We start from the raw sequence: 16,202 nt of genomic DNA on the forward strand, positions 1-16,202 counted from the left end.
CAATCACAGGAGGTCCTTCTACCACCAATCACCAATCACCAATCTCAATCTCAGCTCAGCTGCTAGCGGCTTAGAAAATCCGTCTGCCAATTCTGACACCTGTCAGTTTTTTCTGCTATCTGGGGCTCCATTAGACAGGTATTCCCACACTTTCTGTTCAGGGTACAACCTTTTACAACACAGGTAGTGATAGAAAATCTACACCAGCAATTTGACTTCTGTCTTTTGCTGCTGTTATGCCGCGTACACACGACCGTTTTTCGGGGTTCTAAAAAATTACGTTTTTTTTTAATGTCATTAAAAACGATCGTGTGTGGGCTTCAGAGCATTTTTCTGGTTCTAAAAAATGGGCAATTTTTTTTTTTTCGAACATGCTCTATTTTTTCACAATGTTTTTAACGTTGTAAAAATGGTCGTGAGTGGGCTTTAACGACATGAAAAATCCGCGCATGCTCAGAAGCAAGTTATGAGACGGGAGCGCTCGTTCTGGTAAAACTACCGTTCATAATGGAGTAAGCACATTCATCACGCTGTAACAGACAGAAAAGCGCAAAATCGGCTAAAGCAGCTCAAAGGGTGGCGTCATCCGAATGGAACTTCCCCTTTATAGTGCCGTCGTACGTGTTGTACGTCACCGCGCTTTGCTAGAGCATTTTGTTTTTCACGATCGCGTGTAGGCAAGGCCGTTTTAATGATCGGGTTGAAAAAAACGTTGTTTTTCTAGACCCTTAAAAACATTTTTTAGAACCCGAAAAACGGTCGTGTGTACGCGGCATTAGAAATTCAGTTCTGGTGACAACCTTTTTGCTAGACAGGAAGTGAAGGAATCTCTCCAATGGAACCTCAAACAGCGGTAAAACCTGACAGCAGTTCTAATCCTTTCCCACTATCTAAAATGTAAAAAAAAAAGTTTTGACTGTAGATACTAAAATTAAATTAATTCTGGATGTCTTTCCAATTAAGTATTCCTGCTCATGACCTATTTTTTTTACAGCTGCTGTTGAATTGAAACTGTAAGAACAGAAATATGCGTGCATTATTATTATTATTTTTTTTTTGGCATAAGCTCCAGAGTTCGCAGCTTAATCTTGCTTTTACTGACTAGCAAGTTACTGATCTGGAATGAGCATGCAGCTAGTGAAGTCTAAAAGGTCTAAAATGCTGTTAGTGAAATCAGAGTAAGAATTCATGTATTGCAGTCTTCTCATTAAAGGTAATAGCGTTTTTGTAAATGTTATTTATTTTAAAAGTTTATAAACTAAAGTTGTTTTCATTATTATTGATAATTACTTAAAGCAGACGTTTCCCTTTTTTGGGGGAGCTCTGCTTTAAGTAATTATCAATAATAGGGGTTGTAAAGGTTACATTTTTTTTTAAATTCTAAACATGTCATACTTACCTCCACTGTGCAGTTCATTTTGCACAGAGTGGCCCCGATCCTCATCTTCTGGGGCCCCTTGGCGGCTGTCTCGGCTCCTCCCCCTTCTGGGAAGCGCTCATCAAGGGGGTTAGCTTGCGGGCGTGCTCCCGTGTGATACAGTGTCGGCCATAGCTGCCAAGTGCATCACTCGGCCCTGCCCCCCGTTGCGCCGTGTCATTGATTTGATTGACAGCAGCGGGAGTCAATGGCTGGGGGAAACCAACATGGGATGCATTAAGGTGAAAAAAACAGAAGGTTTACAACCCCTTTAAGGCCTCCTTCCCCCCTTCTCTTCAAGCTGTCACAGCCGAGAGCCCACAGTTGAGATGCCAGCACTGGGGACAGAAGAGGGAAGGGGCAGCTTGGGTGAGTATATTGCTGGATCCTGGGACAGTTGAGTGTGTGTTTATTAAAAGTCAGCAGCTACAGTTTTTGAAGCTGCTGACTTTTAATAAACATGTAGTGCTACCCCCACAGGAGCTGCTGGATATTAAGTCCCTCTATTCCTGCATTTTTTCACCCAGTTAACAAGCGTTTCCAACTTACATTCAGACGCAAGAAACCAGTCCATGGACTTATTTTTGATTTTTGATAGGGGGAAACAACCTGGATAGGGTATAGGGATTATGGGATGCCCAACTTGACTTGAAGAATAACAGGTGGGAGAATGGATGGCCGCACTCCAAAAAGTCTTGTTGAAAAAAGACGTGCTCTTTATTGTAAAAAGGAAAAAATGCACAGCACACAACAGCATACAGTGGGATAGACAGCTGACGCGTTTCGTATTAACAACTAATGCTTAGTCATAGCTGACTTGAACTTGAAGAATAACAGATGAGGACAAACTTCTTCTCTGTATACAAAAATGAAGATGCTGGACTATACTCCCTCCGGAATAATCGCAGTCTCTATGGATCAGTGGCAAAGTTCTTTACGAACTAGGAGCTCTCAGTCCCCTTTAATGAAATAGCACAAAGTCCTAATCTGTATGCAGGAGTATAGTGTATCCTCAGTAGAACCTTACACAGTTCTGACACTTGCAGATACTACCAGCCCACGTGGCTATTTCGACTACCAGCCCAACTGGCTGCTCTGAAGATTGCCCCAGAATAAGGCATTGGAATTTAGCACAACACTACCCCTGGAAAGTATGCTACGTTTGGCAGTCTCTCCCCTTGTATTCCCCTGGGTATGCTGATGTACTCACACTGTCCCTTGCTTCCTGCTGCACTGGGAAAGACTTCTGTTCAGGCCTCCAACTGTTCATATCCTCAAATGCCAACCAGAATGTGTTCTGCACAAAACCCAAAGGTGATGGAGATCAACCTCTTCCTCTCCTTCTTTCCTTTCCTCAGCTCCTGCCTGGAGGCATAGCCCCCATACCTGGGGGTCCCCTTCCAGGACACACAACAGCAACCTCAGCAGTCCATTTTCCATCCCACTCCCCTGTTGCTTAGGCTTCACGATCTATAAGGGCTGACCCAGCTACCATGCCAGTGCATTATGCCTGGAGATTAGCTAGATTTCCTCAAGTATGCAGATCAGGACCTCCTACCCTCAACCCACTAACTTCCAGAATCTTCTCCAAGCTTCTGGAACCAGGGGGAGGCACCAGAGACCTGCCCAGCAGAGCCCTCCAGCCTGACCTGGAGTAATCCAACCCAACTGCAGACTTACACAACTACCTTGAGTAAACAAAATAAATTCACCTACATTAGTTGCACACTAGAGGGTTCTATAAACTCCAAAAATGACTGAAGCTCCTCTTTAAGCTGGCCATACACTTTATGAATTTCAGCTTGTTGCTGAGCAATCAGCTAACATTGACTCAGTAGGTAGCCCTGTCAACCACTTCCCTCCCAACATCCCTTGATTGAGAAAAAAAACGAAGAACCTTAGCAGACAATTGTCTACTGAAAGGCCCCTGCATTCAATCAAATGCAGCTGATGTTCATGTATTTTGACAGGCGGGGTCACCTGTCAAAATACAACAGTCGCTGTGAAAGATTTGTCCTTCAGTTCCCTATGGATGGATAGGGAAATGTGTTAGTTTTTCAGTCAGTTTTAGGATCTGGATGACACCTTCTCTGCTAATGACTCCTTCAATTTTGTGTATGTATATACAGAGATCTTGCTATTAGTTCTTTAGTTTCAGCTTAGCAGTAAACCAGCAATTTCATACTCATGGGCTACTGAGGGCAAAAGGTGACCATGAAATATTAATATGCAATATATAAAATTTACCTGAATTTATCATACCACGGTAAACATTTGCAATTACTTTTCTTCATTGTTAGTGCTGGGTTGGTCTGCACTTTCTATATGAACCAGAAGGCACACGATGAAGTGAGTTATGGAGTTCAGGACTTATCAAGAACCCTGCAAGATTTCAGACAGTCTGTGAGCAGCATCCCTCAGGTGAGTAAAAAAGAAGTGGACACAAAGCATAATATAACATGAAAATGTGTCGCAGACAGTAAAGCCCTGTACACACGATCGGTCCATCCGATGAGAACGGACTGAAGGACCGTTTCATCGGTTAACCGATGAAGCTGACTGATGGTCTGATGTGCCCACACACCATCAGTTAAAAAACCGATCGAGTCCAACGCGTGACGTAAAACACAACGACGTGCAGCAGAAAATGAAGTTCAATGCTTCCAAGCATGCGTCGACTTGATTCTGAGCATGCGCAGGTTTGTAACCGATGCTTTTGCATACTAACCGTCGGTTTAGACTTATCGGTTAGGCGTCCATCGGTTCAATTTTAAAGCAAGTTCTATTTTTTTGGACCGAAGGATAACTGACCGATGGGGCCCACACACGATCGGTTTGGACCGATGAAACGGTCCTTCAGTCCGTTTTCATCGGTTTGGACTGATCGTGTGTACGAGGCCTAAAATGGACACTTCTTAAAGTGGCAGTATATCTGAATAACTGCACATATGCAGCCACAGAGGGTTCAGAAGCAACATTCCTTTTTTTAAATAAACATAAAAATAATATTTTATTTTTGCCATAAAATTGTTTTCTTGAAGATAAATAGTAATTCTTAGACAATTGGGGTTTATGAAACTGCCTTCAGGAGGTAGACTGTAACAAACAGAACAAAATGGTTGAAAACCAGCTGCCAAATAACATGCTTCAGTTTTGTTAGCAAGCAGTACATAGGGCCAATAAACAGAGAGAGGTCCTTAATGGACTTAAAGTTAAAGAATTTGCAGTAAGTACAAAATTATTATATTTTTTTATAGTTTATTGAGGGACTCAAGAAGACAATATTTTTTTGATGATTGGGACATACAATAGCAGTTCAACTGAGATGTATGAAACAGCCACAATGACTATGAAAATCTTATTAGAGGACTGTTCATAGCAATCGATGCCTGAAACTCATCTAGATGGAAAAGGACAGCAAATATGGAAATTGCTACTAACAAGGAAAGATCCTGGTGTTCCAGAGCAGGGTAGGTAGCACTGCTAAGGTGAAAAAGCTAAAAAAAACAGACGGGAGAAAACATAAGCATCGTACACACGGCCAGTTTTCCCGTTGGGAAAACTGCCATGACAGCTTTTGGTCGGCAAAACTGGCCGTGTGTATGCTCCATGGCATGTTCTCTTTTCTCCTGCCGCGATTCCGGCGGTCTTTTTCCCGGCAGTTTCCCTATGGGAAACACTGCGGTGGAGCATACACACGGTCGGGATTCCCGGCCAAAGCTCTTACCGCAGTTTTCCAGATGGGAAAACCTCTGGTGTGTACGGGGGGAAAGTTACCGAGCAGGTTCTCGGTTTTCCCCCCTGGATTCCCGGCTGACTTTTTACCGCCGGGAATCCCGGTCGTGTGTACAGGGCTTTAGACAATCAGCAGAAGTGGTCAACAACCTAAAAAAGTTTGTAATGTAAAGGCCAAAGCTTAACATACTTGGTCCTTGACCTCCGAGGAAAACATTCTGGAGAACCAAAGTATGTCCCAACTAAAGACTAGCAATGAACAACTAGGGGTCAAAATGCAATACCTTTTGTTAGGATTAAGTTCACCTGCTGGTGGCACTATCCTGCTCTGGGCTGTTTGCTGCAGCTCCAGTGTCCACTAGCAGGTGTCTCCCAGGTAATCAGTGTAATCAGGCTAATTAGTTTTCAGCTTCCGGGGGGGGGGGGGCTACTTAAAGGGGTTGTAAAGGTTTGTTTTTTATTTTCTAAATAGGTTTCTTTAAGGTACTGCATTGTTGGTTCACTAACCTTTTCCTTCGATTTCCCTTCTAAATGTTTTTCTTTGTTTTCTTTGTCTGAATTTCTCTCTTCCTGTTCCTCCTCAGTAAGCTGTTCTGGCTGTCTAATCCCCATGGATGATGGGGGCAATATTACTGAGGAGAAACAGGAAGTGAGAAATTCAGACAAAAAAAATAAACATTTAGAAGTGAAATCAAAGGAAAAGGTAAGTGAACCAACAATGCACTTGCTTAAAGGAACCTATTTAGAAAATAAAAAACAAACCTTTACAACCCCTTTAAGGCTTCTCCTCCCTTCCCCACGATTCTGATCCCTACCTTCCTTGTTGTCTGTTCTTGATGCCTGCCTGATCCATCCTTTACCCCTCTGCCTTGTTCCTGACTTGCTTTTGTTTGAGTACCCTGTTGAGATCCCCCTTCCTTACAACCTTGCATTCCCTGTACCCTTGTCCCTTAGATGGTTTTTGTATATAGATAGTAGTTGGGTTCCCTTGTTAATTGTCTTTTGGGGTTTGTTTTAGTCCATGTTTACTGTGTGCTGTGTTCATTGTTTGCTATTTTTCACTGTAACTAAATATCACTTTAATATATATATATATATATCTCCTTGTTTGGTCTAAGTTCCCTTGTGTAGCTACGTGTCTCTTTAGCAGCTGATACTGACACCTATAACCTTTTAATTCCAGGGATCCATAATAACAGCCCACTCAATAGTAATCAAATAGAAGACAGGGAAGGAAACCTTTAATCCACACACCTATATAAAAGGGAAGGCTAAATGAGGATATGTTCTTGTAAAAAAGAAACAGGACAGAAACCTTATTAATGCAGGAATCTAGAGAAAAAAAATTGAGCCTTGCATGGAACTAGTGTGTGGACACTACAAGATTGCCAGCACTGTGCAGCGCAGGGAGGCGGAAATCAGTAGTGACAGTTGGAGTATTTAATTTCCCTTTGAAAATAAGGTATTGAACACCTTATTAAAGTGAAGGGGGAGTCAGCTTAAAAGATCGACTCACATAGAGATAAAATTGCAACTTAAAGGCTAAGTTCACCTTTGTTCACTTTTTTTTTTAAAACTCCACTATAGCATTAATGTACTTCTTTGGCAAAAATAAAACATCTTTCCATTTATTCTACACACGCTTACCTCACTGTCTTCATGACTTTTTGAAAACACTTGTCCATTACTTCTACCCTACTTTCTGGACAGGCTTTAGGCCGTGACACAGAAAGGTGTTGACCAGCTACCATAGCCTAGGCCATCTTTATGAAGAGCACCAATTATTTTTTCAGATCCTCAGAGAGTTCATCGCCATGAGGTGCCATGTTGAACTTCCAGTGACCAGTATGAGAGAGTGAGCGAGATAACACCAAATTTAACACACCTGCGCCCCATTCAGACCTGAGACCTTGTAACACTAACGAGTCACATGACACCGGGGAGGGAAAATGGCTAATTGGGCCCAATTGGGCCATTTTTACTAAGGGATGTACTCACTTATGTTGCCAGCGGTTTAGACATTAAAGTGGTTGTAAACCCAACCACACAACTTGCACCTACAGGTAAGCCTAGATTAAGGCTTACCTGTAGGTGCAAGTTCTAATTCACTTTAGATTATGTTCAAATCTGATATCTGAGAGACCTGCCGAATTTTGACCGATGTATGAGAAGGAAGGTTGTACAGCGTTTGATCTACTCATCAATTATTGTACCAATGCCCTGTCGGATTTCCCCCGCTAGATCAGCACTACAGGCTATGGCCGGCAGCACTGATCAGTGTATTTTGAATACACTCAGAATACAATAGCTAAAACAGTGGGTTGAACGAAATGACTTGATTTTCCTATCCACATTGAGTGTTTGGATGTGAGAATCAAGCAATTTTTTATTTAAACTCTCTGGCTGACCAAAAAAAAAAAAGACAACTCGTATATGGGCTATCTTACTTAAAAGGTTTGTCGTAGGCCTGCAAAGTTTTGAAAAATGAGGATGGCACTCTGTGCAACATGACTGCTTTCTTTTTTCTGTTTTGTTAGGGGTCAATTAAACTAAATATCAATACATTGCCATGTTTATAGGCTTACACACAATAGGAGACCAGATATTGTACCACTGCTCTGAAACTGAAGAGTGTTCTGCAGCTAAATGACACAGTACACACAGACCTAGAAAGCACCACAGTGCTCAGCTATCTCATACCAGGCTATCTTCACCACTTTCAGAGGCATACTTAGATAGGAAGTCATCAGGGGTTGGGTTTACACCAAATACCATACCGCTGCTCTGAATCTGGAAAGCACTGTGGAGGTAACTGACACAGAACATGCAGCAGTGGCAAAGGCCACATGCACAGCCAAGTGCCTAAAGTTCATATTACAGTTTATCTTTGCCCCATTTATGAGCTTACTCACAGAGTGAGTGTCAGAGACTGGGTCCCACCAGAGACTGTGCCTTAGCTCTGAAGCTGAAAAGAGCTTGGCTGCTAACAAACCCAGCCCATGAAGGTCTGGAAAGGGCCACAAACAGCACTTAGTGCCCGAAGGTCACATTACAAACAAACACAGAAATCTTCAGTCTAGCAGAGTTAAAGTACAGCCTTAAAGTGGTTGTAAAGGTTCAAGATTTGTTTACCTTTTATGCATGAAGATACAAACATACTGTGTGCAGCAGCCCCCCCAATATTTACCCGAGACCCATTTCGATCCAGCATTGTGCAAAAGAGCAGTGGCTTTCCCGGGTCTCTTCCTCTACATTGGCTGAGACAGCAGCAGGAGCCATTGGCTGCCATTACTGTCAATCACAGCCAGTGAGCCAATGAGGAGAGATTGGGGGTGCCGCCAGGCCACGCTCCATGTGTGAATGGATACACAGGACAGTGGAGCGAGCCTGCTTGGGTGCCCCTATAGCAAGCTGCTTGCAGGAAGGAGGGGCCAGGAGCGCCAACAGGGGACCCGAAAAGAGTTGGATCAGGGCTGCTCCATGCAAAACCACTGTTAAAGGGTTTGTAAACCTTTGTGATTTTTCACCTTAATGCATCCTATGCATTAAGGTGAAAAAACACCTTGCAGTCACCGCCCCCCCCCCCCCCCAAGCCCCCATTTTACTAACTTGAGCCCCACAATCTCACGTTGCTTTCCCCCTGGTCTTGTCGGCTTTTCATTGGATAGATTGATAGTAGCACAGTCATTGGCTCCCACTGCTGTCAATCACATCTAATGACACGGCCGCCGGGGGTGGGGCTGAGTCATACAATTGGCATCTATGGATGCCGTTTGTATGGTACGGGAGCGCATCCGCAAGCTAACCCCCTTGGGAAAGCACTTCCCAGAGGGGGTTAGCGAGAGCCACCGTGGGACCCCAGAAGAGGACGATTGTGGCCAATCTGTGCAAAACGAACTGCACAGTGGAGGTAAGTATTACATGTTTGTTTTTGTTTTTTTTTAATAATCTGCGAACCTTTACAACCCCTTTAAGTATGTTATGTTTGTTATTTTTTTTTAAATCTGCCTTTAATATCACTTTAAAATCTCTTGCTGAGGAAATGACGATCTGCAGTATAGAAACCAGCTAAAGCGGTCCCATAAATCTATTGACTGAAAGGAAAAAGATTTACAAAGTACTAAGAAAGTTGATAGAAGAAAAATAAAAATAAAAGCATAGTTTTCTCCAGAGTTGATAAAAAAGCAGCCAACCAGCGAAAAAACTGAAACATGATGGTAAGGGTTGGGGTTATACAGGGTGTTGAAAAAGGGGGAAAATACTGCGCTAAACCAAAATAGTGATAAGAAACGGAAGCTGCTATCACTAAAACAAACAAAGTCTTATGTGAAATATGAAAAAAACTAAATGTTTGTATATTATACAGAGTGTTGGATAGGTGTAGCATGGTGTGGTAGGCAGTAAAAACACAATGTCCCGACAATGTATTAAAACAGCAGGATAACAGCACAAACAGGCCCGGTGGGGAGACCCACTTGTCTGGTGTCACATACAACTGAGCAGTGGAGAGACAGCGGTCAGAAGACTGCAGGGATGCCAACAGCATCTGCCACAAGGAGGGAAGTGCAGCCTGGCCAGTCCTACCCAAAAGGGAAGCTTCCTGAGAGGGTAGACGTAGTCCATGCTATCTCCCTACTCACACGGAACCTCTCCCTATCGCTGGCGCTGTTCTTGGCAGACGGGGAACCTCTCCACTCGCATAAAACACGCCAGGGGTCGGAGTCTAAAATAGACTCTGCTTGACCCAAGATGGCCATCAGCGTCACATAAGGCATGTGCATCCAACCAGATCATGTGACCAAGAAAATCACAGAGAAACAAAGCTTCTCTCAACTGTCTCTCCAATCTGCATTGCTGCTGCGATCAAGCGCCATCTGCAGTGGAGTATACAGACTGCACCTGCCTACAACGGGCTAGCCTTCAACTTTTTTATGTTTGCCAGTGTCCAACTCCTGAAGGCAACTGTATATAACCCAGTTGTCTAAGTATGAGTATCTTCTTGTGCCCCTCAATGGACAATAAAGGACAATAAAATAAATTGTTTATAATACAGCATAAGTATCTTGTTAGGACCCATTGTTCAGTGATCCCTGCTGTATACATGTCAGCACAGAGATCAGGGAGGAGTCATCCCTTTTACTGCAGCTGCCTCCTGCCCCTAACTTCATCCCTTTCTCTCTGAAGAGGACAAAATGAGATGATTGTAAAGTACACTCATGATTGACAAGCAGTTGTCAGATGGAGAGCCAGTCCCTGCTTCAATGTATAATTAATGCTGCAAGCAAACAAAGCCCTGGCATTAGAGAAGCACTTTAGCGTAGTTCATGTGTGCAGCCAAGCTAGCCATGCATTTAATTTCACCATAAAAAACACAGCAGAAATATTTATTTCATGGGGATAAGAGATAAAGCACAATACATTGGCAGCACAGGATAAGAAGTGGTGTAAGAGGGAGGACATTTCTTTGCAGATTTCAGATCTGGCCTCATACGCTCCACTGGTGATTAAGGGAGACAGAGCAATTCTCCTGGGAGGACTATAGGAAATCAGAGTGAGGGAATAGCTGGAATAGCGCAGAAAGAATTATAGAGACAGGGAGGTCAGAGCCACATTGCAGAATGACAGGGGTCACCACTAATGTGAGGCAAGCCACTGGGTCACATCGATCCTGAGGCTTTACTGTAGGTCATAACATCATATTTTCACTGGTTCTTTTATATCTTTGGTTTATTAGGCCCTTTAGCAAAGCCTCGAGATCATCATTACTGCTGGGGGTAAAAATGTCTTAAACTGCAATACGGGGTCACAACCAGCTACATTTATCATAGGGGAAGAAAGAAATTGATAGACTGTAACTGCAGTGCTCAGATACACAGTATCTCACAAAAGTGAGTACGCCCCTCACATTTTTGTAAATATTTTATTCTATCTTTTCATGTGACAACACTAAAGAAATTACACTTTGCTACAATGTAAAGTAGTGAGTGTACAGCTTGTATAACAGTGTAAATTTGCTGTCCCCTCAAAATAACTCAACACACAGCCATTAATGTCTAAAACGCTGGCAACAAAAGTGTGTACACCCCTAAATGAAAATGTCCCAATTGGGCCCAATTGGTAATTTCCCCTCCCAGGTATCATGTGGCTCATTAGTGTTACAAGGTCTCAGGTGTGAATGTGGAGCAGGTGTGTTAAATTTGGTGTTATCGCTCTCACTCTCTCATACTGGTCACTGGAAGTTCAACATGGCACCTCATGGCAAGGAACTCTCTGAGGATCTGAAAAAAAAAGAATTGGTGCTCTACATAAACACGACCTAGGCTATAAGAAAATTTCCAAGACCCTGAAATTGAGCTGCTGTATGGTGGCCAAGACCATACAGCCGTGTAACAGGACAAATTGAAGGAAGTAACCGCTCCAGATGGGTATGTTGAACAATCAGCAACAGTTCAGGACAGGTTCCACTCAGAACAGGCCTCACCATGGTCGACCAAAGAAATTGAGTGCATGTGCTCAGCTTCATATCCAGAGGATGTCTTTGGGAAATAGACATATAAGTGCTGCTAGCATTGCTGCAGAGGTTAAAGGGGTGGGGGGATCAGCCTGTCAGTGTTCAGACCATACGCATCACTCTGAATCAAATCGTTCTCCATGGCTGTCGTCCCAATAGGAAGCCTCTTTTCTTCCAACAGCGTGTAGAGAGCAGGATTCAGCTGGACTGACAGTGCATGTGGAGAGTTGTAGAATGCGGTCTGGCTCTTTGGCACCCAAGCAGACAGATGTCCCTTCTCATCAGGAACCTTTACCTGCTGCTAGTTCTGTTCCTACCAGGCTGGTACCTGTCCCTACGCTACCAACTCGCAAAATGTGTGCCAAACTTGGGAGCCAAGGCCTTTAAAAAAGCTCTGTCTGACCGAAGATGGCTGCTAGAATTATATGGGGTGGCAGCATCCAATGGTATAGCTCCCCCAGTGTCCCGAAACCATAAAGGAACCCTATTCCCCTTGACTTCCTCTCCAACTGCAGTGTCGCTGCGGAAGAGCGCCATCTGCAGAGGAGAAACTACACTGCATATGCCTACAAACTGTGTACATAATCAAGTTAATTGAAGTTCTCTTTACCAGACATAGCTGCTATTGTATAGTGTATCAAGATCAATTAGACTTCAATGTGGCATTACCTACACAAGTTCTCATTGTGCTTCACAGATGGAAATTAGGTCTTTACAAAAACAGAGAAAAAGTTAATATTCCTCAGTTGTTTGAAAGAAGTAGTTAAACAGAACATATTCCATATATCCAGAATATACCTTGATAATTAAAATAGAAGAGTTTATGTCTTACAGCTGAGCCCTAGTTTTTTTATAATCCTTCGAATTGTGAGGTCTGGAGCTTATCCTTCATACCCTTTAAAGTGGACCTCCAGGAAAACAGTTTAAATAAATATATACAATAAAATACATACTGTGTGTATTTACAGTTTTACCTGCCAAAGTATTTTTATTCTACCAATACTGTGAATCATACACCCCAACAAGTAATGTCCCCTTTTTATAGGCCATTCTGACTGGCCAGTATTCAGACCTTCAGCACAGTGGCAAAGCTTGTCTGCCTCTTTCTTCCTTCTGTGAGTTTTTACTTGCCAGTGAAATCTGCCCACCATAGTGATGGGCCAGTGGCAATGCCTGGGTGCAGGGTTAGGTGATAAGCTCTCTAAATTACCCAGAAGTGTTGAAGCTTTACCTGTTGAATGGCCCATCATTTGGTCAAGATATCAAGATTTGGAAGCCTGCTTCAAATATGTACAAACAGCTACTATGTACAAGTTCCTGCACTGTATACCTGCAGTGAGTCTCTTCATGTGTATGCAGTTAACTAAATGTGCTTTGCATTTATTAATAATGAAACTGTATTTCTCCACAAATATTTTTTGCAGTCCATTACAAAGGTGGTTGCTGAATTTGAAGTTCCTAAAGCAAAAGTTTTTGCTGATTTAGAGAGTAAGTAAAATGCTGTAAGTAAATACCATATAGATACCATATAGAAACCATATTGTTTAGGAAGCAAGTGTGCCTAGGAATTCCTGCTATAGAAACAGGAAAATATATAAATACATATTTTGTAATGTTTATTTGTTATTCCACGTGGCTTTCACAGTTCATATGGGTGTTGAGAACCAAGTAAGCCCCTTGGGTGGGTGGAAAAATGTCTTCAGAATTACAGAACAATTCTAGTTGTATGAGACTGTGAATGTAACTACTACTAACTATACCATGACTTGGATAAAAAAAAACCTTTATAGGGAAATATCCAGGGCTCAAGTCCTGCGGGAACGCGTGGGAACGGAGTTCCTGCACTTTTTTCACAGCAGGAACTCAGTTCCCTTTGCAGGACTAGAGCAGCCGAGAGCAGCCGAGCCACCCGAGCCAATCTTTCACTAAGCGGCGATGCCCAGCTCGAGTCACTGTCAGGGGCAGGCGAACCTTAGTAATCCTTTATATTACTGGCCACTTCCTGTATATGGATTCATCGGGTAGTGTGCAGGTATTCTGTCACTTCCTCAATGCCGCAATGTCTCCTGGGAGCTTTTGTCATTGTTCCCAGGAGACATTGCGGAGGTCTGCCGCAAGTTATCGCGGGATTGAGAAAGAACTTGTGGTTTAGTAATTATGCATATGAGCATATCATTTTTTTTTTTTTGGTGGGGGAGTGGATCTTGGGTGGGAGTTCCCACACTTTTTTCCCCAGGACTTGACCCCTGGAAATATCTATTTACTACAAAAGCCCGGTCACGCATGTTAATAGCACATGTGTGCGGCCATAGGTGTGCGCAGCCCATTGCATTAGGGTGTGCACCCCAAAGCTCCAACACATATGCATTTGACATATTTACCGGCATCTTCCGTGCTCTTCATCCTGAAACAATGGGAGGGAGCAAGGGAGCACATGGGGGACTTGGGCAACAGAAGGAAGAGGAACAGGGAAAGGAGGGGTGGCATATATTAGTATGGATCCCCTATATTTTCCTCCTGTTACAGCTGAATGTTGACAAAAAGGAGAGGAGGAGAAGCCTACTTTCAGCTGCTGCAGGAGGAAAATACAGATTGGTTCCACCATTGACAGGTTGCCAACCCCAGGTTTAGGGTGTGCCCAGGCACTCCTGGCACACCCTTTTGTACCAGTGTAGGCAGAAGTGCTCTACATATTTTGCTTGGGCCACAAAGTGCCAATTTGAGATTGTAATGGGACCTACTAAAAAGATATGACCCGAATACAGCATGATAGAATATTTCATAATGTATAAATCCCCAAAATTGCCTGAGAGGCCCTAGTTTGGGTTGAGGGATTGTTTACACATGGAGAGAAAAAGGATAAATTCACTCATCTCATCGACATACCAACTCATGCTCATAATAGCTGTGCAGTTGGCAGAATCACATTAATGGGGTCCTGGCAAGCAGCTGAGGCTTTTGTCCATTACAGAGTGGGGGGTTAGGACTCAAGGTTCTGTGTTTTATATGAAGTGGGAATGTTCTTCATAAAATAAGTCTAGCCATCTAGGTATAGGTAGAGGGAAGTAAAAGGGGGAGTAAAACTAGGAGGCAATCAGGTGTGCTGCAGAAAACATCTGCTGACAAATTAACATGGAAGAGACAGCAAAGTGATGACTTTATCGATAGTCTGCTCTCCTTCACTGTCTAATCACAACCTGTTGGCAAGGATGTGACCCGGCTTAATGGCATAACTGCAGTAGAGAGCTGTAAAATCACCGGCCTGGCTCTTTTGGCCCTACTTCTCCTGTGGGTCACAGAATTGCACTTAAGTCGGCACTCCTATAACCAGTATTCAGCCAACAGCAGGCTAAAGTCTGCAGTCGATTATATACAATATTGGCGCACGCTTAATAGAAGATATAATGAATTTCCAATGAAGTCCTTTGAGCAAAAGCTCTAGAGCATGGGTGCTCAACCTGTGGCTCTCCAGCTGTTGCAAAACTACAATTCCCATAATGCCTCAGCCTTTGGGAGACATGCTTGTACCTGTCAGCGGTTTGCAATGCCTCATGGGAATTGTAGTTCCGCAACAGCTGGAGAGCCACAGGTTGAGCACCCACTCTAGAGTGAGAAAACAGTCTTGAGATCTGGGCAGCCTTGCATGGGGAGCCAAAGCCGAACTCCAAACATGTAACAGAAGAAACAACAAAAACAGGCTCCACTTAGAAAACTGTAAACTTTAATGTAGCTATTGAAGAAGGTGCGCGCTGTGTTTCCCAGCTATCCACGGCGCATGCACCGAAACGTGTTGCAGTCTGTTCCTTCATAGTGACGTCATTCCCTCCTCACGCCGTTGCGTTCCAGCGTGCGCTCCAGCCCTCCATCTGATCACCGCACAGTCTACCCGGAAACCTTTTGTGGTGTACCAGGCACTTGCGTTTCCATATGCAGCACACATGCAGCGATCGGAATCTACAGCAACTGCTACAGGGGACTTCACAACACGGCTGAGAACTGACTGTCTTCCGGACCCTACCTACATGCCTGTATACAGCTACTTCCATGTGAGTGCTTTGATGCTGATTTTACATTAAAGTTTACAGTTTTCTAAGTGGCGCCTGTTTTTGTTGTTTCTTCTGTTAAAGTCTGCAGTCAGCTAACATCACTCAACCGGTCCAGGCTCTGGAAGGATCGTGACTTTAATGTCAAGATCCACACAGATGCCTGACTGGCAGCTAGCGCTGCCTCTCAGCCCACTGCCAAGAGCCTGAGCCAGCTGCTCCTACCCCCTCCACAGCCCGGTGCTCCAGTGAGTGCTAGAAGGGCAAACGTTGATTGATACTCTGCTCACTGAAGACTGAGAACTAAGTGATCAAAGACCATTGATCGCTCAGTTCAAAGTCTTGGCAGTGGCGTGTAATCAGATGCAGCATCAGACCAATGCTGCATCCACCTAGGTGAGTATCTATGTTTGTTATTTTGAATTTCCATACTTCTCTTTTGAGCGGACAGTAACAAGTTTTTCCTTTGGGATAAAGCATTGTAAATATTGAAATG

At 43.5% G+C, this 16,202-nt stretch overlaps 1 protein-coding gene across 1 annotated transcript in view; it reads left to right on the forward strand.

Moving 5' to 3' along the window:
• PROM2 (prominin 2) overlaps positions 1 to 16,202 on the forward strand; it is a 108,343-nt gene that overhangs the window by 29,961 nt on the left and 62,180 nt on the right. The window contains exons 4-5 of the mRNA XM_040345922.1: positions 3,718 to 3,838; positions 13,088 to 13,151. Coding sequence (XP_040201856.1) covers positions 3,718 to 3,838; positions 13,088 to 13,151 — 185 coding nt within the window. The remainder of the gene's footprint in view (positions 1 to 3,717; positions 3,839 to 13,087; positions 13,152 to 16,202) is intronic.

Source organism: Rana temporaria, chromosome 3, assembly GCF_905171775.1.
Source record: "Rana temporaria chromosome 3, aRanTem1.1, whole genome shotgun sequence".
Taxonomy (NCBI): Eukaryota; Metazoa; Chordata; class Amphibia; order Anura; family Ranidae; genus Rana; species Rana temporaria.